Source organism: Schistocerca nitens, chromosome 8 (assembly GCF_023898315.1).
Source record: "Schistocerca nitens isolate TAMUIC-IGC-003100 chromosome 8, iqSchNite1.1, whole genome shotgun sequence".
In the NCBI taxonomy this organism is placed as follows: domain Eukaryota; kingdom Metazoa; phylum Arthropoda; class Insecta; order Orthoptera; family Acrididae; genus Schistocerca; species Schistocerca nitens.
Window position 1 is genome coordinate 78,570,693 of NC_064621.1, and position 26,656 is coordinate 78,597,348.

The 26,656-nt window shown below is 44.8% G+C and overlaps 1 protein-coding gene across 1 annotated transcript in view; it reads left to right on the forward strand.

Annotated features, from left to right (window-relative positions):
• Positions 1–26,656, forward strand: part of LOC126198765 (lipase 3-like) — a 154,943-nt gene that overhangs the window by 79,370 nt on the left and 48,917 nt on the right. Inside the window, exon 3 of the mRNA XM_049935323.1 lies at positions 4,927–5,047. Within this exon, the coding sequence (XP_049791280.1) occupies positions 4,927–5,047 (121 nt within the window). The remainder of the gene's footprint in view (positions 1–4,926; positions 5,048–26,656) is intronic.

Genomic DNA, 26,656 nt, shown 5'->3' on the forward strand with positions numbered 1-26,656 from the left:
TGACTGTAGACTTAAAGCCGACACAAATGCGAATGCGACCAGAAGGCTTAGGCAACAAAACTAGAGGACTTCTCATTGACTAGTTCGAATGGGAGTAATTACACCATGATCGTGCAATCTTTCACTTCACCGGCTACTGTGTCTCTTAAAGCTATTGTAACGGGTCGGCCCCCGAAAAAGACTGTGCATTGTCTTTCAACGTAACATAAGCTACAAAATTCCTTCTAAAAATACTTCAGAAAATTCTTTAAGCAAGCTTAAGACACTGTCTTTTGGAGACAAAACAGTCACTGAAAGTACATTGTCTTGGATGCTAAGCGCAAACAAATCAAAGGCATCTAATGCGAGTATGTTCGTAATATCTCTTGATTTCAACACAGTAAAATTCACTGCTCCAGTGTGAGATTTGTAAGTGGCAGCAAACTACACTGTCCAAGCACTGGAATTTCCCGTCCGTTGTAAGCAGTGAGGTTCTCGCCAGATTTAGAAAGGAGTGGTGAGCCTAACCGTTCGTACGTGGCACGATTGAGCAAAGCTATTGGGGCACCTGTGTAACAAAGCTCACACGACAGCCAGCAATTCATAAGAGACAAATAGTTTGTTAGAACGTCGTTACAGAGCGTTAGGGCGAGAACGAGGCACAACCTTAATCTTACTTTTGTCAGAACCTGTTGTAGCTTTTGAAAACACAACGTTCACTGCATGTGCACGAGCCTGTTTTTTCTCCGAGCGTGGAAAATTGGCGGCTTTCTGCTGTTGCAAACAAATTGCTTGGGCATGGCCTTTTTTCCACAGGTTACGTGATGGGCAATCCTCTCTTCTGTGTCGAGCAAACCATCTAGGGCATGACTTCACTAAATTTACAGGCCTATTTACGTGTCTATGTGGCTGTGTACGCAACTGTGTACACGCTCGTTGTTGTGGTTGTTTTGGTCTGTCGCGACCAAGGAAAGACTCAAACCGAAAAATCTGGGCCTGGTCAAACTTACCGGCCGCTATGGAAACCGAATAATATTGCTCTAAGATTTGCAATACTTGGGGAAGTAATGGATCAAAGTACTTTAAGAGCTGTTCCTGTATTCTGCTATCTGGCACATTGAATGTTATTGCATCCCTTCTCATTAAATCACTGTAAAAGTTGCCACAACTACACTTAAATTTACACTTCCTAGCATGCCCGTTAATTCTGTGTAGCACTGGCGGTACGTCTGTATCGGCTTTTTCTGCAAGCGAAAGAACTGATATCTAGCTGCAGCAACGTGGATTTGCTTGTCATAGTATATAGTTAATGCAGCGATTACCTGGTCATAGGCTAGTTCTCGCCGGCCGGTGTGACCGATCGGTTCTAGGCGCTTCAGTCTGAAACCGCGCGACGCTGCTGTTGCAGGTTCCAATCCTGCCTCGGGCATGGATGTGTATGATGTCCTTAGAACTACTTAAACCTAACTAACCTAAGTTCTAGGGGACTGATGACCTCAGATGTTAAGTCCCATAGTGCTCAGAGCTATTTGAGCTAGTTCTTAGGGAGACGCAGTAGGGAAACTTGAACACTGGGGACCCTGTAGTCGAATGGATGTATTTTAACTTTACAGAACATTCAACATGATGAACTTGACAGTGTGCTTGGAACTGAGTCAGGTATTCAATCTATTCGTCTGTTGGGCTGATTGGTTGGTCGATTGTGGTTGTGCGGCCGACGCAGCTGGTGCAGCCAGTAGTAGTTTTACTGTCGTCAGAGAGCGACTTGGTTCTGCAACTGAAAAACTTGTGTTAGATCTATCAAATTGGCCGTTGCGACTGAGGCGCGGAGGCAGGGGGTGGAGGGGACGGGTAACCATGGTTTACACAACCACGGTATATCAAAAAGGAAGCAAAGTATCTGAAAAGAGAAATTTGACTAGTTCTGCGGCTCTCCTCCAGAAATACATGCAAGAACACAACAACAAATTAGCAATTAGAAAAACTTGAAAACGATCACCCCTGCAATCTGGAACACAAAAGACGCAAGAAAAACCTTCGGCCAAGTTGATTATCTTCGATCGCCACTGAATTATCCGATCCTAGTCGATACCGTGGAGTCTTGAGTCTTGTACCGCAAGGAAACAAGGGAAAGAATGTTGTTATGGGTGGCCGATAACCTTTTTCTACAACGCAATTGCACAGGTGGATTAATACGGTTTTTTACTTACCGTAAGCTGCTACTTAACTTTAACAGAGTCCATCAGTAAAAGTCATCTTGCAGACAGTATCGGTAACCTTGCTATTACACTAATCTGGTCGTTATGTACAGTCGTAACCCGCGATATGAACTAACAGACGCCAACTGTAGTTAGTGCCGCAGGCTCTCCGGTCAGCGGCGGCGGTCTGAATACATGTTGTCGAGAGGGTGCCGGTGGCGTGTTGCTTCTCGGTGTATCTCTGGTCTCTCTCGCGATAGACGCGCTCGATCCAGCGCCTACTGTCGACAGGTTACACCAGCACATTGTTCATAGGAGGGATGTGTTTCACAGAAGGAAAGATGAACAACTGCTCTTAGCTCTTAAGGTATGCAGTTTAGAGCACATGCTTATTATACATTTTTTTTCTTGTTTTGGTCCTCTGAAAGCTGCCTACCTACAATCTTAGCAGTGACAGCACTGGTACACGTATTGCACTGTCAAAGGCATCAGAACAATTTTCGCTTATAACTTTGAACTCTATCGTTTCCGGACTGGTGACCATTACCACACATTGATACATATATCCCTGTCCATGATCCCTGAAAGTTTGTAACATCACATGGAACTTACGCAGTATTCTTTAGAATTGGAGACCATTCATCGAATATCAGAAGCGTTGAGTCATTGACGGGTATACACAAAAGAGGAATTCCTGTGACGAGCTAGAGTCTCACACAAACACACACACACACACACACACACACACACACACACACACACACACACCATGCACGTGTAGATCTATAATGTAAAGCTGGACATCGGTAACGTATTGTACAACTGGTTGAACTACGTTAAACCTGTATAAACTCATGAGCCAAAACATTATGACCACTTACTTAGCAATGTGTTGTTTCACCTTACGAGCACAATGTAGTAGATGTTCTGCGTGGTATGTATTCGACAAGTACTTCGTAAATTTTCGGAAGTGTGTGGCACCTGATGTCCATCCACAGGGCACGTAATTACCGTATATGACGGCCTGGTGTCTTGTAAGCGCGGAGCTGGCACCTCTAGCGTCCCAGGTACACTCCATTGCGGAGAGATCAGGCGAATTTGGTGGCCAAGATACGAAAGTGAGTCCACTATCGTGGTCTTCAAACACCTGTAGTACGATTCTGGCCTTGTGAAACGGACAGTCATCAATCTGGTTGATGCCGTCGCTGTCGGGGAAGACATCACTCCTGAAGGGATGCAACTGTTACCAGTAATGTTGACGCAATCCACAACTGTCAAGGTGCCTTCGATTACTGTTACAGGTCCCACTGAAGCCCAGGTGAATGTCCTCCACGGTCAATACTGCCCCCACCGGCCTACGTCTGTGGCGCAGTGCATGTTTCGAAATAGCCGTTCGCCTGCTTAATGCAATATCCAGACATTCCCATTCATGCACGACCCAGCTCGATGACACAACCAACGTAATAGCAACTAATGACATCGTGGAGTCGTCGTGAGGACGTGAAAGATTCGTCGGCTGTGAAATCATAGTTCAACAATGTGCACTGAACGGTGTGCTCCGCAACACTTGTCTCTGCACCAGCATTGTACTCTGTCGCCATATCTCCCACAGATCGCCACTGATTCCTCGACATCCATTTTCCGTTATGAGGTGTGCGCGTCCAACACCCTGTCGGCTGCTAGCGGTTTCACAGTACTTCAACCACTTTCCACAGATGTTCGTGACAGCAGCACACAAACAGTCAACCATCTTCGCGATCTCCCAGGTACTACACCGCAACAGTCTGCCCTTTACCAAAGTCGCATGTGCATTTGCAGCTAATATCCTCGCTAGAATGATTCCGCACTCGCATCTGCCCATTTTACACAGGGTGTTACAAAAAGGTACGGCCAAACTTTCAGGAAACATTCCTCACACACAAAGAAAGAAAATATGTTATGTGGACATGTGTCCGGAAACGCTTAATTTCCATGTTAGAGCTCATTTTATTACTTCTCTTTAAATCACATTAATCATGGAATGGGAACACACAGCAACAGAACGTGCCAGCGTGACAGGAAACGTTCAAAGTCACCTCCGTCAGCGAGGATACATGCATCCACCCTCCGCCGCATGGAATCCCTGATGCGCTGATGCAGCCCTGGAGAATGGCGTATTGTATCACAGCCGTCCACAATACGAGCACGAAGAGTCTCTACATTTGGTACCGGGGTTGTGTAGCCAAGAGCTTTCAAATGCCCCCATAAATGAAAGTCAAGAGGGTTGAGGTCAGGAGAGCGTGGAGGCCATGGAATTTGTCCGCCTCTACCAATCCATCGGTCACCGAATCTGTTGTTGAGAAGCGTACGAACACTTCGACTGAAATGTGCAGGAGCTCCATCGTGCATGAACCACATGTTGTGTCGTACTTGTAAAGGCACATGTTCTAGCAGCACAGGTAGAGTATCCCGTATGAAATCATAACGGCCTCTATTGAGCGTAGGTGGAACAACATACTGACGAAACTAAAATGAGCTCTAACATGGAAATTAAGCGTTTCCGGACACAGTCCACATAACATCTTTTCTTTATTTGTGTGTGAGGAATGTTTCCTGAAAGTTTGGCAGTACCTTTTTGTAACACCCTGTATACTTTCTGTACCGAGCCACGAGCTACCAGGCGACTTTGCAGTTGGCAGTGGTCATTAAGTTTCGGCTAATTGAGGTTGATCTCCAGTCGAAGTGTAACAGCGAGCCTTTCTCTGTTTAGCGTATGTTCTGGTGGACTCGAACGAATGCTACGACGTGTGGCTGGCCAACGGACGAGGGAACAGGTACTCCAGAAACCACACGACCCTGGACCCTGACAAGAGCGAATACTGGCAGTTCAGGTGAGTTCCGCGCCAGCTGATACTTGGCCATCAGTTCACGTTCACAGACGCCCGTTGGGCGTTTCATGCTAAAAGGCACTAAAATATTTGGATGTGATTGGCAAAGGGGCCACAGTTCCTGCCGTAATGCGCAAAGCAAGGGTTGCCGATAGCACACTTCAGGACAGTGCAGACAACCCGCATCACTTATGGCAGAAACCGTGGCTCCATTTCCATTATTAAAAGTATTCCGGTAGGTTTAAGGTTTAGTGTAGTGAAACAAAGTCCGCCATCGCCGATTGTACGTCTACTTTGCATTACAGCGGTAAAAACATCTACCATTAAAAAAAAAATGTAACTTTGTGTTGAGTTAGGATTTTGTGCACGAACTGACCTCTCGATTATGCCCATATGTGTTCACTGGGATTCATGTCGGGATATCTGGGTGGCCAAACCATTCGCTCGAATTGTCCAAATGTTCTTCAGATCAATCGTGAACAGTTGTGGCTCGGTACCATAGAACATTGTAATCCATAAAAATTTCGTCGTTTTTCACTGCAGATGGCCTTCATGCAGTCAAACATAACCATGTCCAGTCAATGGTCGGTTCTCTTGGACCAGAAGACCCAGTCCATTCCACATAAACATTGCCCACACCATTTAGGAACCATAGCGAGAAGTGACGTTATGATTAGACCTGCTAACTTATGTGCATGGGCGTTAGCGAAATCTCCAAGCATGTCATATTTCACAGAGTGCACTTCCTCGGACAAGCATGTTATTAGTAGCTACGTGTGTTTTGTAATGTTACACATAATTTAGATATAGAAATATGTAACTTGGGGGGGGGGGGTCCAATGTGCCTTACACAAAGTGCTATAAAATAATAAAACAGTGTAGCTTAACTTAAAAGGTCGATAAACAGTAGTACCAAGTGTATTATGACAAATAATTCAGATATTTTAGGCACGGAAATATTTAATGGTGGTGACCATTGTGTCTTGCACTAAGTCTGGTACAATAATCGAACAATGCTCACTGACTAATGCAGGTAAATATGTGTATTAGATCGGTAGTGGTGTCAATTGTATTTTGGTAAATAATACAGATAATTTAAACCTGAAAGAACTTAATTTTAGCGTTCGGTTGAGCCTTGCACCAAGAAGGGCACGTAATCGAACTGTTTATTGTCAAGTGGAGGTAAAATTCTGATATGTGACTGGCTCTTTCATCTTAATGGCTGGTAATATACAAGCGATATATATACGGTGGTCCATTGATAGTGACTGGGACAAATATCTCACGAAATAAGCATCAAACGAAAAAACTACAAAGAACTAGCTTGAAGGGGGAAACCAGATGACGCTATGGTTGGCCCGCTAGATGACGCTCCATGGGTCAAACGGATATCAACTGCGTTTTTTTAAAAATAGGAACCCCCATTTCTTATTACATATTCGTGTAGTACGTAAAGAAACATGAATGTTTTAGCTGGACCACTTTTTACGCTTTGCGATAGATGGCGCTGTAATAGTCACAGACGTATCAGTACGTGGTACCACGTAACATTCCGCCAGTGGGGACGGTATTTGCTTCGTGACACATTACCCGTGTTAAAATGGACCGTTTACCAATTGCGGAAAGGGTCGATATCGTGTTGATGTATGGCTGTTGTGATCAAAATGGCCAACGGGCGTGTCCTATGTATGCTGCTCGGTATCCTGGACGACATCATCCAAGTGTCCGGACCGTTTGCCAGATAGTTACGTTATTTAAGGAAACGGGTAGTGTTCATCCACATGCGAAACGTCATCCACGACCTGCAAAAAATGATGCCCAAGTAGGTGTTTTAGCTGCTATCGTGGCTAATCCGCACATCAGTAGCAGACAAATTGCGCGAGAATCGCGAATCTCAAAAACGTCGGTGCTGAGAATGCTACATCAACATAGATTGCACCCGTACCGTATTTCTATGCACCAGGAATTGCTTGGCGACGAATCTGTACGTCGTGTATAGTTCTGCCACTGGGCACAAGAGAAATTACGGGACGATGACAGATTTTTTGCACGCGTTCTATTTAGCGACGAAGCGTCATTCACCAACAGCGGTAACGTAAACCGGCATAATACGCACTATTGGTCAACTGAAAATCCACGATGGCTGCGACAAGTGGAACATCAGCGACCTTGGCGGGTTAATGTATGGTGCGGCATTATGGGAGGGAGGATAATTGGCCCCCATTTTATCGATGGCACTCTAAATGGTGCAATGTATGCTGATTTCCTACGTAATGTTCTACCGATGTTACTACAAGATGTTTCACTGCATTACAGAATGGCGATGTACTTCCAACATGATGGATGTCCGGCACATAGCTCGAGTGCGGTTGAAGCGGTATTGAATAGCATATTTCATGACAGGTGTATTGGTCGTCGAAGCACCGTACCATGGCCCGCACGTTCACGATCTGAAGTCGCCGGATTTCTTTCTGTGGGGAAGTTGAAGGATATTTGCTATCGTGATCCACCGACAATGCCTGATAAATGCGTCAGCGCATTGTCAATGCATGTGCGAACATTACAGAAAGCGAACTACTCGCTGTTGAGAGGAATGTCGTTACACGTATTGCCAAATGCATTGAGGTTGAGGGACATCATTTTGAGCATTTATTGCATTGATGTGGTATTTACAGGTAATCACGCTGTAACAGCAAGCTTTCTCAGAAATGATAAGTTCACAAAGGTACATGTATCACATTGGAACAACCGAAATAAAATGTTCAAACGTACCTATGTTCTGTATTTTAATTTAAAAAAAAAAAACCTGTTACCAACTGTTCGTCTAAAATTGTGAGCCATATTTTTGTGACTATTACAGCGCCATCTATCACAAAGCGAAAAAAGTGGTCCAACTAAAACATTCATATTTCTTTACGTACTACACGGATATGTAATAAAAAACGGGGGTTCCTATTTAAGAAAACGCAGTTGATATCCGTTTGACTTACGGCAGCGCCATCTAGCGGGCCAATCATAGCGCCATCTGGTTTCCCCCTTCAAGCTAGACAAGTTTCGTTCTTTGTAGTTTTTTCGTTTGACGCTTATTTCGTGAGATATGGTGGGGCAAATAAAAGTGGCCCAGCGTTCCAGGGTACAAAGGAACACAGCAGAGGAAAGGCAATATAGTACACACCTGACTACAGCAGATGGTGAAAGTGATCGCCATTCATGGCCCTTATCAACAAGTTGCTGAAGGCGGGTCGAAGCTGGATTGCTGCAATTTCTGCTGTCTCTTCCGAAATGTTCTGCTGCAGTTCTTCTGGACTACGAAGGATGTTGCGACACACCTTAGACGTGTGGGCTCCCCACGCAAAGTAATCGTACACTGACAGATCAGGTGACCTGGGTGGCCAGCTACGGCCCCGACCTCTGCTAACAACTGACAGTCGTGAAGATTGTGTAAATGTGTTCCAAGGTTCGGTAGGCTGCGTGGATGTTCCTCTATCCTCATGGAAGTATCTGTAGGTCTTTTTACCCTCCGTTAATGGTGTCACAAATGGGATCCACTAGTCCAGGCCGATTTTATTTGCCCCACCCTATACATACATTGAGATGACAAAAACGTGTAAAAGAACAACGCATTGGCGGAGCTGTAGTTTGTAATCAGGTGATGCATGTGAAAACGTTTCCACCTGATTACGACCGCACGACGGGCATTGTGACACACTCTGAACGAGCTAGACGCGTGAGACATTCCATTTCGGAAATAGTTAGGAAATTCAGTAATTTAAGGTCCACAGCGTCAAGAGTGTGCCGAGAATACCAAATTTCAGGCACTACTTCTCACCACGGATAACGCAGTGGCCGACGACCTCCGCTCATTGACAGAGATCAGCGGCGTTTGCGTAGAGTTGTCGGTGCTGACAAACAAGTCACACTGCATGAAATAAACTCTGAAATCAATGTGGGACGACAGACGAACATATCCGTTCGGACAGTGCGGCGAAATTTTACGTTAATGGGCTATGGCAGCAGACGACCGACGTGAGTGCCTTTGCTAACAGTACGGCATCACCAAGGCTCGTGACCATACGGGTTGGACATTAGACGACCAGAAAACTGTGGCCTGGTCAGATGTCCCGTTTTCAATTGGCAAGAGGTGATGGTAGGGTTCGATGTGGCCCAGACCCCACGAAGACATGGAAGCAAGTCTTCAACAAGGCAATGTGCAAGCATACCTAGACTAATCGTTAAATAAACAGTTCATGTTTTTCTATTTTGGGCAGTAAGATTACGTCATCAGCAAAACATATCGCTGATAACTGCTCCCTTTACAATTACTATTCTTCCAGAATTTTCTTTCAGTTCATCTAAGTCAATCAAAATCTTCTTTAGTGTTTCTCGCTGCACAATACCTTACTGTCTAATAACGTTCTCTTCCAAAAAAAAGAAGAATTGGGAAAACCAATGGCAGTTTCAAATGTAATTCAGCTTCGCCTACCTACGGGTTGTATGCAACCCAGAATGCCTTCAAAAACCATGTGTGAGATGTTCATATACTTTCGCTCGCTAGGTGCATTCTATTAGCGCTTCAGAAAAAAATGAACAGGATCATGTTGTACGCAGTTTAAAATACACTCCTGGAAATTGAAATAAGAACACCGTGAATTCATTGTCCCAGGAAGGGGAAACTTTATTGACACATTCCTGGGGTCAGATACATCACATGATCACACCGACAGAACCACAGGCACATAGACACAGGCAACAGAGCATGCACAATGTCGGCACTAGTACAGTGTATATCCACCTTTCGCAGCAATGCAGGGTGCTATTCTCCCATGGAGACGATCGTAGAGATGCTGTATGTAGTCCTGTGGAACGGCTTGACATGCCATTTCCACCTGGCGCCTCAGTTGGACCAGCGTTCGTGCTGGACGTGCAGACCGCGTGAGACGACGCTTCATCCAGTCCCAAACATGCTCAATGGGGGACAGATCCGGAGATCTTGCTGGCCAGGGTAGTTGACTTACACCTTCTAGAGCACGTTGGGTGGCACGGGATACATGCGGACGTGCATTGTCCTGTTGGAACAGCAAGTTCCCTTGCCGGTCTAGGAATGGTAGAACGATGGGTTCGATGACGGTTTGGATGTACCGTGCACTATTCAGTGTCCCCTCGACGATCACCAGTGGTGTACGGCCAGTGTAGGAGATCGCTCCCCACACCATGATGCCGGGTGTTGGCCCTGTGTGCCTCGGTCGTATGCAGTCCTGATTGTGGCGCTCACCTGCACGGCGCCAAACACGCATACGACCATCATTGGCACCAAGGCAGAAGCGACTCTCATCGCTGAAGACGACACGTCTCCATTCGTCCCTCCATTCACGCCTGTCGCGACACCACTGGAGGCGGGCTGCACGATGTTGGGGCGTGAGCGGAAGACGGCCTAACGGTGTGCGGGACCGTAGCCCAGCTTCATGGAGACGGTTGCGAATGGTCCTCGCCGATACCCCAGGAGCAACAGTGTCCCTAATTTGCTGGGAAGTGGCGGTGCGGTCCCCTACGGCACTGCGTAGGATCCTACGGTCTTGGCGTGCATCCGTGCGTCGCTGCGGTCCGGTCCCAGGTCGACGCGCACGTGCACCTTCCGCCGACCACTGGCGACAACATCGATGTACTGTGGAGACATCACGCCCCACGTGTTGAGCAATTCGGCGGTACGTCCACCCGGCCTCCCGCATGCCCACTATACGCCCTCGCTCAAAGTCCGTCAACTGCACATACGGTTCACGTCCACGCTGTCGCGGCATGCTACCAGTGTTAAAGACTGCGATGGAGCTCCGTATGCCACGGCAAACTGGCTGACACTGACGGCGGCGGTGCACAAATGCTGCGCAGCTAGCGCCATTCGACGGCCAACACCGCGGTTCCTGGTGTGTCCGCTGTGCCGTGCGTGTGATCATTGCTTGTACAGCCCTCTCGCAGTGTCCGGAGCAAGTATGGTGGGTCTGACACACCGGTGTCAATGTGTTCTTTTTTCCATTTCCAGGAGTGTAGTTAAATTTTGTGTTGGTTTAAATTTTCGCTAGAGGCCTTAGTTTTCGAATTATTCAAGAAAAACATACAAAGTGACATTCAAACGAGTTTTTCTTGAATACCTCGTGACCCCCAGCGGAAACGATACAAAGTGATCTTCAAACGCGTTTTTCTGAGACTTCGAAAATCGTTGCCCCAGCGGAAACATATTCCATTAAAAATTTAACTACATTAAATTTCCTACGAACATCTCCTGTTCATTTTGTCTGCAGGACTAATAGTTTACACATAGCGAGCGAGAGAATATGAAAAGCTTACGTGTTTTTGAAGGCGTTGCTAGTCGTATAAAACCCATAGGTACGGACAGCTGAATCATTCCGTATGCACGGAGCAACTACAGCTAAATGGTACAAATGGCGAGGGGACAGGGAAGGATAGACACATCAGACACCAAAGGTAAAGTGTCGTTGATGCAGCCACCTCTGACCCACGCCATTTGGTTGCAGTTGCTGCATTCGTTCCACTTACAAGATGTTTTATAAGAATCTGTTAAGGAAATTTCGTTTCCGGTTAAATAAATTTTCTTGTCTTTATCATGTTATTCAACCTAACTTATTGTTAAATTTCTTTTAGCATTTTTTCATTAGGTTTCCTTTTAGTCCACCATGATTTTATGGCTCTGGTCCAATTTGTGAGGCAGCGGTTGAGCAGTTTAGCATGCCCCTGAGATGCTACAGATCCTGTGCCCAGTGACCTAGAGAGATGGGAAGCTCCCCGTCAAATCATGGGAATTTAAAGGAAACAAAATTGCGCAACAGATAACAGGTTATTAAACGAAAACTAGCAGGTTTGGCCCAATTAAACATGAAAATATGAGTATCACACCTCATACCGACATATTGATAATGTCATACATCAAATTATAAAAGAAAATTAATGGTCACTACAACAACCTGGTTTGTTCTCCTAAGACATCAAAATTGTTTCATCCACTGAATGACGTGCACAGACAATTAGTAATTGGACAAGGGGTTTTACAAACGTACTATAGGTGTGATACAGGTGGGCGGACACATGAAAGAATTATATAAAACTGTGTTGCGAATATGGCCAATGATTGCAAAAACGTTAATGAGTTAAAGAGAGGTCCCGAAAATGCAATAACAAACACCAGCACTCTCATCTAAGTGCCTGATGGGTGCAACTAGGTGGCTGTGATAATTAGATCAGCAAAACGAAACTCTGTTGCAAGTTAACTGACTTTCCACTTGCCTCATCTCGAAGAGTGCAAAGATGGCCCTTGCTCACCACTCAAGATGTGTGAGGGCAGAAGGTAGCTGCAGTAGTGGCCCATAATTCTAATATCAACATGGCCTCTGTGTGCTGCTCTAACTCAAGCTCTCTGCAATGGCCCAAAGCTGGTGATCTTTACGGCACTCTCTGGAGCTTTGCTCTCTTAGTTTCCTATATGAGATTCGCTGATTCGGATTGCGTCTGAAACCCACTGGCCAATTACAGCGGACCTTGAGGGTTACTTATTTATCTACAGGTCAAGTTCGGTGGGACCAAATTGAGGAGCAAATCTCTAAGGTCATGGAACGTGTCAGTACATGAAATTACAACATAAAAGTAATAACAGATAAAAATAAATGTTTGTGAACCTGAAAAAAGTCAGTCCACAAGTTTAAGCAAACGCAATCAACAATGCAACAAGAATCAGTTTAATTTTTCAAGGAACTCCTCGACAGAATAGAAGGAGTGACCCATGAGGAAACTCTTCAGTTTCGATTTGAAAGCGTGTGGATCACTGCTAAGAGTTTTGAGTTCGAGTGGTAGCTTACTGAAAATGGATGCAGCACTATACTGCACACCTTTCTGCACAAGAGTTAAGGAGGTCCGATCCAAAGGCAGGTTTGATTCCTGCCGAGTATTAACTGAGTGAAAGCTGCTTATTCTTCGGAATAAGCTAATATTGTTAACGAGAGGCCTATGTCAAAATACCCAGACTCGTGAATAGAGATCGACAAGAGGTTCGTGAACTTACACCACTTATTGGCCGAACCACCCGTTTCTGAGCCGAAATATCTTTTTAGAATGGGAAGAATTACCCCAAAATACTATACCATATGACATAAGCGAATGAAAATATGCAAAGAACACTAATTTTTGTGTCAACGATCACTCACTTCAGACACAGTTCGAATAGTAAAAATGGCAGCATTAAGCTTCGAACAAGATCCTGAATGTGGGCTTTCCACGACAGCTTACTATCTATCTGAACACCTAGAAATTTGAACTGTTCAGTTTCACTAATCATATGCCCATTCTGTGAAATTAAAAGGTCAGGTTTTGTTGAATTGTGTGTTATAAACTGTAAAAACTTAGTCTGTGATTTAGCGTTAGTTTATTTTCCACAAGCCATGAACTGCACTATCTGAAACCGAGCCAATGTTGCACGCAACATCCTTTACTAAAAGTTAGTCTCATCAGCAAACAGATATATTTCAGAGCTACCCGTAATACTAGAGAGCGTATCATGTATATAAATAAGGAACAGGTGTGGCCCCAGCACTGATCCCTGGGCACCCCACACTTGACTGTACCCCGTTCAGACTCCACATCACAGCCATTCCCAACTTTGTGAATAATGACCTTTTGCTTTCTGTTACTAAAGTAAGAGCTGAACCAATTGTGAGCTACTCCTCGTATTCCGTAATGGTCCAACATCTGGAGCAATATTTTGTGATCAACACAATCAAATGCCTTAGCTAAACCAAAAAAATATGCCAAGCGTTCGAAACCTTTTGTTGAACCCATCCAGTACCTCACAGAGAAAAGAAAATATAGCACTTTCAGTTGTTAGACGACTTCCAAAGCCAAACTGTACATTTGATAGCAAATCGTGTGATATAAAATGGTCAATTCTCCTTACATACACAACCTTTTCAATAACTTTTCCAAACACTGATGGCATAGAAATAGGTCTAAAATGGTCTACATTATCCCTTTCTCCCTTTTTATTAAGCGGATTTACTACTGAATCATTTCATCGTTCAGTAAACTGGCCATTCCTAAAGGAAAAATTAAAAAAAAAGGTCAAATGGCTCTGAGCACTATGGGACTTAACTTCCAAGGTCATCAGTCCCCTAGAACTACTTAAACACATCTAACGTAAGGACATCACACACATCCATGCCCGAGGTAGGATTCGAACCTGCGACCGTAGCGGTCGCGCGGTTCCAGACTGCAGTGTCTAGAACCGCTCGGCCACCCCGGCCTGCGAAAAGTTACAAATACGGCTAAATATAGGGATAACATGTGCAGCACAGGTCTTTAATATGGGCACTCCATCATAACCACGAGAGTCCTTAGTCTTCAGTGATTTAATTATTGACCCAGTCTCCCCCTTGTCTTTATCACAGAGGAGTATTTCAGACATCAATCTCGGAAAGGCATTCGGCAAGAAAGTCACAGTAATTGTTGTAGAAACTAAATTTTTATTTAATTCACTAGCAATTCTCAGAAAATGATAGTTAAATACTGTACATATATCTGATTTATCAGTAACAGAAATATTTTTACTGCGAACTGACTTTATATCGCCGACCTTGTGCTGCTGACCAGACACTTCCTTGACAACTGACCATATGGTTTTAATTTTATCCTGTGAATTAGCTATTCTGTTTGCATAGTACACTCTCTTTGCCTTCCCAATAACATTTTAAGCACCTTACAATACTGTTTGTAACAGGCTACTGTAGCTTGATTGTGACTACTTCTAACATTTTGATATAATTCCCGCCTTGTTCTACAAGATATTCTAATCCCACTAGTCAGCCACCTAGGCTGCCTATTACTGCTAGTGCCCCTTTGAGAACGTTGTAATGGAAAGCAACTCTCAAAGAGCATGAGAAATGTTTTAAGGAAAGCATTATACACTCCTGGAAATTGAAATAAGAACACCGTGAATTCATTGTCCCAGGAAGGGGAAACTTTATTGACACATTCCTGGGGTCAGATACATCACATGATCACACTGACAGAACCACAGGCACATAGACACAGGCAACAGAGCATGCACAATGTCGGCTCTAGTACAGTGTATATCCACCTTTCGCAGCAATGCAGGCTGCTATTCTCCCATGGAGACGATCGTAGAGATGCTGGATGTAGTCCTGTGGAACGGCTTGCCATGCCATTTCCACCTGGCGCCTCAGTTGGACCAGCGTTCGTGCTGGACGTGCAGACCGCGTGAGACGACGCTTCATCCAGTCCCAAACATGCTCAATGGGGGACAGATCCGGAGATCTTGCTGGCCAGGGTAGTTGACTTACACCTTCTAGAGCACGTTGGGTGGCACGTGATACATGCGGACGTGCATTGTCCTGTTGGAACAGCAAGTTCCCTTGCCGGTCTAGGAATGGTAGAACGATGGGTTCGATGACGGTTTGGATGTACCGTGCACTATTCAGTGTCCCCTCGACGATCACCAGTGGTGTACGGCTAGTGTAGGAGATCGCTCCCCACACTATGATGCCGGGTGTTGGCCCTGTGTGCCTCGGTCGTATGCAGTCCTGATTGTGGCGCTCACCTGCACGGCGCCAAACACGCATACGACCATCATTGGCACCAAGGCAGAAGCGACTCTCATCGCTGAAGACGACACGTCTCCATTCGTCCCTCCATTCACGCCTGTCGCGACACCACTGGAGGCGGGCTGCACGATGTTGGGGCGTGAGCGGAAGACGGCCTAACGGTGTGCGGGACCGTAGCCCAGCTTCATGGAGACGGTTGCGAATGGTCCTCGCCGATACCCCAGGAGCAACAGTGTCCCTAATTTGCTGGGAAGTGGCGGTGCGGTCCCCTACGGCACTGCGTAGGATCCTACGGTCTTGGCGTGCATCCGTGCGTCGCTGCGGTCCGGTCCCAGGTCGACGGGCACGTGCACCTTCCGCCGACCACTGGCGACAACATCGATGTACTGTGGAGACATCACGCCCCACGTGTTGAGCAATTCGGCGGTACGTCCACCCGGCCTCCCGCATGCCCACTATACGCCCTCGCTCAAAGTCCGTCAACTGCACATACGGTTCACGTCCACGCTGTCGCGGCATGCTACCAGTGTTAAAGACTGCGATGGAGCTCCGTATGCCACAGCAAACTGGCTGACACTGACGGCGGCGGTGCACAAATGCTGCGCAGCTAGCGCAATTCGACGGCCAACACCGCGGTTCCTGGTGTGTCCGCTGTGCCGTGCGTGTGATCATTGCTTCTACAGCCCTCTCGCAGTGTCCGGAGCAAGTATGGTGGGTCTGACACACCGGTGTCAATGTGTTCTTTTTTCCATTTCCAGGAGTGTATTTGTCATCTATGTTATCAGCACTATAAACATCTTGCCACTCTTGTTGCTTGACAAGGTTTAGAACACTATTGCTGTTGGGTTAACTTTCCTACATAGTTCGTAATTATATATGACATTTGTTTGAGTACAGAAGCCTTTTAGTGTTAAAATTTGTGCATCATGGTTTGAAAGGCCATTCACCCTTTTACTAACAGAATGCCCATCTAGTAATGAAGACTGAATAAAAATATAATATATCGCTGTACTGCCGCTCCCCTGCACCCTCGTTGGAAAAAAAACACATTCTGCATCAGATCATATGAATTTATGAGATCTACCAGCATCCTTTTTCTTGTTACATCATATACAAAATTTATATTGAAGTCACCTGATGTAACTAATTTCTAGTACGTCCTACAGAGTGAATGAAGAACGCTCTCTAGCTTGAGCAGAAATACTCTGAAGTCAGAGTTAGGAGACCTATAAGCAACATCAATTAGAAGTTTAGTTTCACTAAATTCAGCTGCCCCTGCACAACATTCAAATATCTGTTCAATGCAGTGCCGTGATACGTCTATGGAGTCAGACGGAATACTGCTTTTTATGTACATAGCCACTCCCCCATCCCGCAAGGAACTACTTGAAAAACAGCCATCTATTCTGTATCCTGGTAAAGGAAGGCTCTGAATTGTCAAATTATTTAAGTGGTACTGTGATATACCAATAATTTCAGAGTCACTATCTACAAGCAGTTCACTAACTTTATCCCTAATACCTCATTTGGATGAAATATTCTAATTCCTTCTCTACTTGGAAACATTAGATCCTCAAAAGGTGAGCACTTAGAGGGACTTCGTATCAGCGACTTCAGTCTGAAAAAGGTGCAGCTCTAACACCAACTACAACAGGAATTTTTCCATGACTGATCCCACCACCCATTACACTGTCACCTATAAGCTTTGTCAGCCTCCCCTTCCCATACCTATTGAGGTGTAGGCCGTGCCTAGTGAATCCCCATCTACTGATGGACCCAACTGGCACCATTGGGATGTGACCCACGCCCTCTGCCATCAGCACCCTCCCCAGCCCAATGTTAAAGTGCCCCACAGCTGCATTAAGATGAGGCCGGTAATTACGCTGAAACGCATGAAATGCACATTAGTGCCACCAGTTTCAGTAGCTATCTTTACCCGGTCACCACCTACATCATAGTCCCCGTCCCTATCAGGACTGTTCCATGCTCCACCCACTATCACTATCTCATCCTCCTCCATAAAATTCCTACATAACTCCTCTTTGCTGTCAGTCACTTGAGCAAACCCTGCACTTGGCTGCACAATGCTGGTGACCTGGTACTCACTCCTCAACAGTTCCTGAAACTGCTGGCCCACACCTCGACCGCGCCAAGTACCTAGTAGCAGAACCTACTTTCTGTTAGACTTTGCAATTAACCTAGGCCTCCTAACTGCTGAGTACTGCTGCATGTTCCCTAGATCTACAGCTACACGAGGCTCCTCTCCACTCAACTCTGACAGATGGTCAAATCTATTGCATATACGCAAAGTAAAACTGTGAATACCTCCTCTTTCTACCTGCCTTCTTGCCAACTGCCATTTCTCATTTCCCACCACCCTTCACCCTCCTCAACCTATCTAGTTCCTCCTTTGCGCGTTGTAACTGCACCTTAAGGGCACAGATCTTACTTTCCTGCTCCTCTATTAACTTGTTTCTACTACAGATTCTACATTCCCAGGAGAGGATCTCCCTAAAATGCCCACTGGCTTCCCCACTGCATTCCCCCCAATGAAAATACTTTGAACAAATCCCACACCGTAACCCACTACTCACAAACCTACGATAGAGCCCACACTTCTCACTCATGGTAAAATCCTACAGTTACTGAAAAAACGCTACGTCTACGTTACCGAAGTTCAGTTACATCAGTAGAACTATTTATAGAATTAACAATAGAGGTCTCGAAATTCTCTGTCTACTAAGAAAGCAACTACTTTTATTAATACTACTACAACACAACTACTACCAACGAAACTTCACAAAAAATTCGAAAGGTCACTGGAACACTCAATAAAGTTAAAACACTGAATGAGAATTTTACTGAAATATTTCACTATAAACAATAAGAAACGCCAGCTGAAAACTAAAGCACGAAATTTACTAACCGACTTCAACGCACAGAAAACTCTAAAAAACACGGCGAGCGAACGTTTCCAGAAATTTATTAAATCGTTATTTCGCCACAAACAGCACAAAACACCGCTTAAAACTATTAAATGTAATAACTGTATAACAGTGCAGAAATAAGTTGTCAGTACTTAGCTTTATAACCTCTACAGCTGCAGTGTACGCCGCAAAATGTAAACACACTACTGAGGCGTGAGGTTTAGACGAACGTCGTAAGCACACTCACGAATAACAGACCACTCGAGTCAATAACACAGGAAGGATGACTGAGATTAATGCAAAGTTACTTTCACAGCTAATATTAACATAAATAAACTTTAAAATAAGTAACAGAAGACTGAAACTTTATAAAATATTGACGACCAATTTCAACAGCTATACAGCACACGTGAAGTCACACCGAAGACGTTCTGAGCAAAGTTTAAACAGGCTTAACAATTTCCTACTTTTACGATGTTTGTCGTCGTTAACCAATTACGCCCAGTGCAAAGATGTCCATGTACACTTACGCTCCCCCACTATCGAAATAATTACTGTGAGCCTCCCAGAGAACCCTTCCTTAAATCTGAACAAACATTCCAGCTTGCTCATCTGGGCTTAACAACTGCTCCCACACTTCGTAGGCTCGTATTCTCTCTTGTCTTTCTGATTTTTATCTCTGCTGAAAAGGACTCCTTTCATTTGATGCACAATGACGGATTATGTCACACAAGTTCTCCTCTCTCCACACACTTACTGGGCTGGAGCGGCAGACCGTTCTGCCCTGTGTTATACATGCTGGAGACTGGCTTTCAGCAGCATACATCTTTATGAGTAGTGCCATTCCGCCAAGCGAATTTTCGATTTCGCCAGCCAGCTGAAAGTCCCATGGCTGTCGTAATTACAAGACTCCTTCGCCGTAGCAAGAGGAAAAAGAGATAATAATTAGAAATGCAATCACTGTCAGCTGTTATTGTTGCTTGCTGTTTTTATACAATGTTAGGGATTTGACTTGACTTACAAGTCAGATATGCACAATGGATTAATAAACGATTACATGACAGTTGTTTTAGAAAAAGCTGCCACATAACAATGTCCACATCTCTCACAATGAGTTTCCGCACGTCTTTTTTAACTATGTGTAATTTTGTGTAGGATGTGTCTCCCAATCAGTAACATGTAGTGACCCACTGGGTGCCAAAGACCGTGAGACGCACATTACATGAAATCGCTCACAGTAAAAAAACTGGGAAAACACATTGACAGATGAAGATGATGTGATGGAAGTACAATTGGTATAACGTTTGACTAGTAATTCAAAACGTGTTCAAGCCCACATGGACGTCATTGTCTCTCATGAACTTTCATCACATGGGAAGCAATGACGTCCATACGGGCCTGAACACGCTTTGAATTACTAGTCAACCGTTATACCAATTGTGATTCTAGTATAGGAACCATGAACGCCAGCTAACTGCACATCCAAAACCATAAAACGGACAAATTGTGGCTTTCGCTCTAATCACTAATTAATGCAGACAATAAAGATAGTTAAAAGAGACAGAAAACCTACGAAACATTTATTAGCTCCACACTATATCTCCATGTGCTTCGAGTGAAGTGACTAGAACAGGGTAGTCAAACTTTTTTATCCACAGCCCATTTTTGTATCCCTGTTAGTGGTAAAATTTTGTAACCGCCTGTTCGTTCGACAGTAATGGTAACTTATAAAATAGCGAAAAATACTTTACTTTTGTAAAAGCCGGCAGGGGTGCCCGAGTGGTTTTTGTGGTGTCACCGCCAGACACCACACTTGCTAGGTGGTAGCCTTTAAATCGGCCGCGTTCCGTTAGTATACGTCGGACCCGCGTGTCGCGACTGTCAGTGATTGCAGACCGAGCGCCACCACACGGCAGGTCTAGATAGACGTCCTAGCACTCGCCCCAGTTGTAGAGACGACTTTGCTAGCGATGCTACACTGACAAATACGCTCTCATTTGCCGAGACGATAGTTAGCATAGCCTTCAGCTACGTCATTTGCTACGACCTAGCAAGGCGCCATTACCAGTTTATATTGAGATTGTAATTATGTATCATCAAGAGCGATGTTCTGCAATTATGGATTAAAGTTAAGTATTCCAGAAGCTATGTACTATTTTTGGCTACTATAATTCCTTGTCATTTTCCAGACCTCACGCCAGCCTGCGTGAGCTTAAACGCGTGCCTTTCGGCTTCCTCCAAACTCCGTGAATTGGCTCCTGCCAATTCACAACAGTTCTAGGCGCTACAGTCTGGAACCGCGCGACCGCTACGGTCGCAGGTTCGGATCCTGCCTCGGGCATGGATGTGTGCGATGTCCTTAGGTTCGTTACGTTTAAGTAGTTCTAAATTCTAGGGGACTGATGACATCAGAAGTTAAGTCCCATAGTGCTCAGAGCCATTTGAACAATTTTTTGTAAAATTTGTGAAGCAGAGATACAGAAAGTTAAAGCCTATAATAATTATGTTCCAAATACTTTACGTGAAAATTTAACTAAAACCTAATGGAAATGTTTTTAATACCCCTACCACCTACTGCCCAACATGAAAGCTGGAGCGGCCACTAGTGGGCGGTAAGAACCAGCTTGACTACCACTGAACTAGACTAAGACTCCAATGACCGAGAGTTCGTCTCGCGAAAAAATAGTATATTTACGGCCTCCTATTACGCGAAAAGCAGGCTACAGAACACCTACAACATACGTTGAGGTGAGGATTTTTGCTACCAACTCAAGAGCTCGCTGGGCGACCCTTCTGATGCATCCAGATTAGTTTTTCTCCCTCCCGCCATCAACAGCCAAGTGACTCCTGTTCACATGAGGACTTTTAGCTCAGTCACATTCCCTAATCAACCTCACTTCAGAAACAAAGCAACACACCCATGGACTGGACCGAAAGACTGCATGTGTATCGACAGTATAAAGAAAGCTCTGCTTCAACAGACATATCGTATACTAAAGCAGTAAGAGGAGTGTGATGAAAGTTTATTCTCGTATATACACACACCTTTCATTCTTCATAAAGAGTAGAAAAACACGCACGCACACGCACACTGAATCTGTAATAATCGTATGTTTTTATAGTAAGAGGTTACTGTTTATCATGCATTGTTCTTTATATGTACTCTTTTACAATTTATCTTGGGTCACATGTTAACGTAGGTGGTGACACGTAACTTTTTATGTACCAATGTTGATATTACAAGTTAAATCTTTTCATTTTACAGTGTCATTGTTCGTTTGTAAGCCTTGCTTAGACTGGTTTTTCACTTATATAGGTCTAAAGATAAATGCAGCTTATTATCGAAATATTGTATGACAAACAACTCACTGCTATCTGTACAAATAAATAAAAGAGATCAGCTTAAATATTGGATGGGATTAATGGAGGAGGAGGGAGAGAAGGAGATTATTGTCTAACGTCCCATCGACAGCGGGGTCATAAGAGAAATTGGATTAGGAAAGGCTGGAGAAAGGAAGCAGCCATGCCTTTTCGAAGGAACCATCCTGGCATTAGCCTTAAACGATTTAAGGAAATCACGGAAAACATAAATCAGAATGGCTGGACGCTTGTTTGAACCGTCGTCCTCCAGGATGGGAGTGCAGTGTGACGAAATTGACCCAATAATAGGGAAGCAACTGTATGATGTTTGGTACCGTAATGTTCATAGCGAGAAGGGAGGAGAGCAGGAAGAGGTGATACCATGATGTACATGTTACAACATTCCATCTATTTATTTGTATATATGTAAAAATAATAGTAGCGTCCATGCTAAAATATGTACGAGCAAAAGATTTCCTACTTGCAGAACATATAACTCATTGAGTGTATATCAAGCAAATTGATATTGTTGCGTTTAGGAATCCTGCATACTCAGTTCGCTAGAGGAACAATCAAACAACTCGTATTAATGAATTTTATTGCAAGACAAGTACAAGTACTTAACTTTGATCTGAGAATTCTTGTAGCCCTTCATACATGATCACTCATAAGTACAATTACACACAGGTGTCGTAAGCAGAGGCCGACATGCAAAATAATCAATCTTTTTCAGAATAGTCGAACACAAGTAACACTTCTGGTGCTAGCGACCGCTATTAACAAAGTCAGTCAACTGAGGGGTGTTTCTCCTCCGGAGGAGAAACACCCCTCTGAAGATGTCCAGCGCAGCTCTGGACGAAACGTTAGGAGCTGAAGAGTTTCATGGACCACGACCTTACATCCCGGAAGGTTTACCAGAAGATATGTCATCCGGTCGTGAAAGCTTTCATACTATGATCAGTCAACTGAACTGCAGTGATACTTAGGGATACTGCAGTGCATTGGCTAATGAAGTGGCTAACGTTGAAGCTGCTATCGAAGTGGGCTGCCACCAGTCGGGCGCGGCGCTTATGTCGTTTTACTCTAGGGATCGCTGCTGTTGCGTTGTCGTCCTGGAGGGAGGTCAGTCAGCATGCGACTGGCTGACCTCTTCTCACAGCCTTCTCTTCTCTGTCGGTCCCGACTGCCGTACTGGTGCTGACAATACGCCGTAACATTCCTCCCCCCAAAGTCCTCCCCTCCCCCCAAAGCGACAGACCGTCGTCGTAGAGCACGACAACGGGTGGGGGAGCCGGGGGGGGGGGGGGGGAGGCAGGAGCGTGGACGCTCAAATGGACCAGAAGCTGTGGCTGACTTCCGGTGGTACCCGACATCCAGCCTTGGATTTGGTGGAAACGTCCCCCAAAAACGCCCAGAAGGGTATGCATCCAGCTCCTGAGGCCCATACAAAGAAGTCGTCGGCTGCTGCGGTGTGGACGGGTCCAACTCCATCGGTAGGACGAGAGGAGGTGGAGGAGACGAAGGCTCCATGGGGTCGTCCCACGGTGTCTTGATGACAGTAATGACACCTCTGGCGCCTGCTGTGGCTGCGCTGTCCTCTGGATCCATGACTCTGGGGAAAGAGATACAGAAGGATCACCGTGCACATGCCAGTGGCTAATTTGGTTGTGATGTCAGCGCTGCAGTGTGTCTGGGCTTGAAATGAGGTACATGCATGCACCAAGTCGACGAAGGCTCACGGCCAATCGGAAGACATGTTGAGCTGTCTATACACATACTGGTATTGAGACAACAAGAAAGCCCATCTTGGCAATTTTTGGGCAGTTCGTACAGGAACTGGCTTCATCGAATGAAACAAGGACTGCAATGGCTTGTGATAAGTTACTAAGTATAATTTTCAGCCATACACATAGTGGCGGAATTTGGTGGCTCCATGCGCCTCTTTCTCTACTTGTGAATAGTTATACTGAGCTTTGGGTAATACTTTTGATGCGAAAGCTGTAGGCCTATCTTTACCGCCAAATCCGTGTGAAAGCACTGCACCGATTCCATAATTCCATAAGAGGAAGCATCAACTTGCAACACAACTGGTTTGTCAGGATCAATGCATCTTTAAGTTTTTGAAAAAGCTTCTTAGCACTCATCTGCCCAAACAAAGAGGACGTTCTTGCGACGCAATGGAGCTGCGATTTGTGCAGTATTCAGTATGAGCAGGATATAATAGTCCATTTTGCCATGCGGCAATTCTGTGGCAGTGCGAGGAACTGGCAGGTCCTATATGGATGACTAACTGAAGAAGGCGCACACCTTCACTGTTATGACATGACCAAGATACTGCAACTCAGGTTTAAAAAAATCTCACTTGTCCAGTCTACAGTTTAGTCCTGCATCAGATAACACACGAAACAAAGCACACAACTTTGCAATGTGTTCTTCGGGTGTATGACCTGCTATGACAATATCGTCCAAATAGTTTGAACAGTTTAATACTTGAGCAGTCAACTGGTCCAAATACAGTTGGAAAATGGCTGGTGCGGAAACTCTGCCAAACAACTAACGCAAATATTTAAATAAGCCCAAATGAGTGTTAACAACGCACACCGTTTGAGATTTTTCAAATGGTTCAAATGGTTCAAGTAGCTCTGAGCACTATGGGACTTAACTACTGAGGTCATCAGTCTCCTAGAACTTAGAACTACTTAAACCTAACTAACCTAAGGACATCACACACATCCATGCCCGAGGCAGGATTCGAACCTGAGACCGTAGCGGTCACGCGGTTCCAAACTGAAGCGCTTAGAACGGCACGGCCACACCGGCTGGCTGACAAGCGAACCTCCCCATCGCACCCCCCTCAGATTTAGTTATAAGTTGGTACAGTGGATAGGCCTTGAAACACTGAACACAGATCAATCGAGAAAACAGGAAGAAGTTGTGTGGAACTATGAAAAAAATAAGCAAAATATACAAACTGAGTAATCCATGCGAAGGATATGCCACATCAAGGATAACATAAGCTCAGGAGCGCCGTGGTCCTGCGGTTAGCGTGAGAAGCTGCGGAATGAGAGGTCCTTGGTTCAAGTATTCCCTCGAGTGAAAAGTTTAATTTTTTATTTTCAGACAATTATGAAAGTTCAGGCACTTACACATAATCAACTTCGCTCTCCAAAATTCCAGGACATGTTCAGATTTGCTTGGACATATGCAGGATTTGACGGTCTACACACGGAAAAATTTTAAAACGTTAAAAACATATGTTTTGACAGAGCACAGGGAAAACTGTGTGACTGTGAAACTGTTGCATTCATTTGTTCCAGCTTATGTGACAAACACTTATGTTTTCATCACTTTTTTGGGAGTGATTATCACATCCACAAGAAAACCTAAATCGGGCAAGGTAGAATAATCTTTTTACCCATTCGCCAAGTGTACAATTTAGGTGGGTCGACAACATATTCCCGTCATGTGACGCACATGCCGTCACCAGTGTCGTATAGAATATATCAGACGTGTTTTCCTGTGGAGGAATCGGTTGACGTATGACCTTGCGATCAAATGTTTTCGGTTCCCATTGGAGAGGCACGTCCTTTCGTCTACTAATCGCACGGTTTTGCGGTGCGGTCGCAAAACACAGACACTAAAATTATTTCAGTGAATAGAGACGTCAATGAACGAACGCACAGACCATAACTTCGCAAAAATAAAAAATTAAAATTTTCACTCAAGGGAAGATTTGAACCAAGGACCTCTCGTTCCTCAGCTGTCCACGCTAACCACGGTCCCACGGCGCTCCTGAGCTCACATTCTCCATAATGATGCATATATTGCGCATGGACTACTCAGTTTGTATATTTTGCTTATTTTTTTCATAGTTCCACACAACTTCTTCCTGTTTTCTCGATTGATCTGTGTTCAGTGTTTCAAGGCCTATCCACTGTGCAAACTAAATCTGAGGGGGGTGCGATGGGGAGGTTTCCTTGTGAGATTTTTCATCTAAAGGTATCTGAAGATACGCGTCGCGCAAATCAATTTTTGAAAAGTAGCGGCCATTGCCTAATCTGTCCATGAGATCCTCTGCGCGTGGCAATGGATAAGTATCAATGACAGTTTGTGGGTTGACTGTAGACTTAAAGTCAACACAGAGGAGAATGTGGCCTGTAGGTTTGGGGAGCAAAACCAGTGGACTTGCCCACTGACTAGCTTATATGTGCGCAATAGCACTGCTGTCATGCTATTGAGGCAGCCACATTGTCCCTTAATGCAATGGGAACAGTTCTGGCCCGGCAAAATTTCAGCTGAGCGTTGTCTTTCATAGTAAAATGTGCAACAAAACTGTTAGCCTTGCTTAAACCTACTGAAGAGAATTCATGGAATTCTTACAGCAAGCTAGCTACACTGTCTTTGGCATTGAATGCAGTCACTGACAACACATTGTCCTGAATTTGGAAGCCAAACAAATCAAGCGAATCAAAGCCAAATGTGTTCTCACAATCACGTGATTGTAACACAGTGAAAGTCACAGTTCGCAGATGAAAGCCACACATGGAAAGCAAAGTACATTTTCCAAGAATGGGAATGTCTTGTCCATTATAAGCCATCAGGTGCCTGCTAGTTTTCAACAGGCATGGGGAGCCTACACTTTTTCCACTAAGGTTCAAATGTATAAAACGTGTGTTGGACCCGCGTAGCACTGAATAAACTGTTTGCTT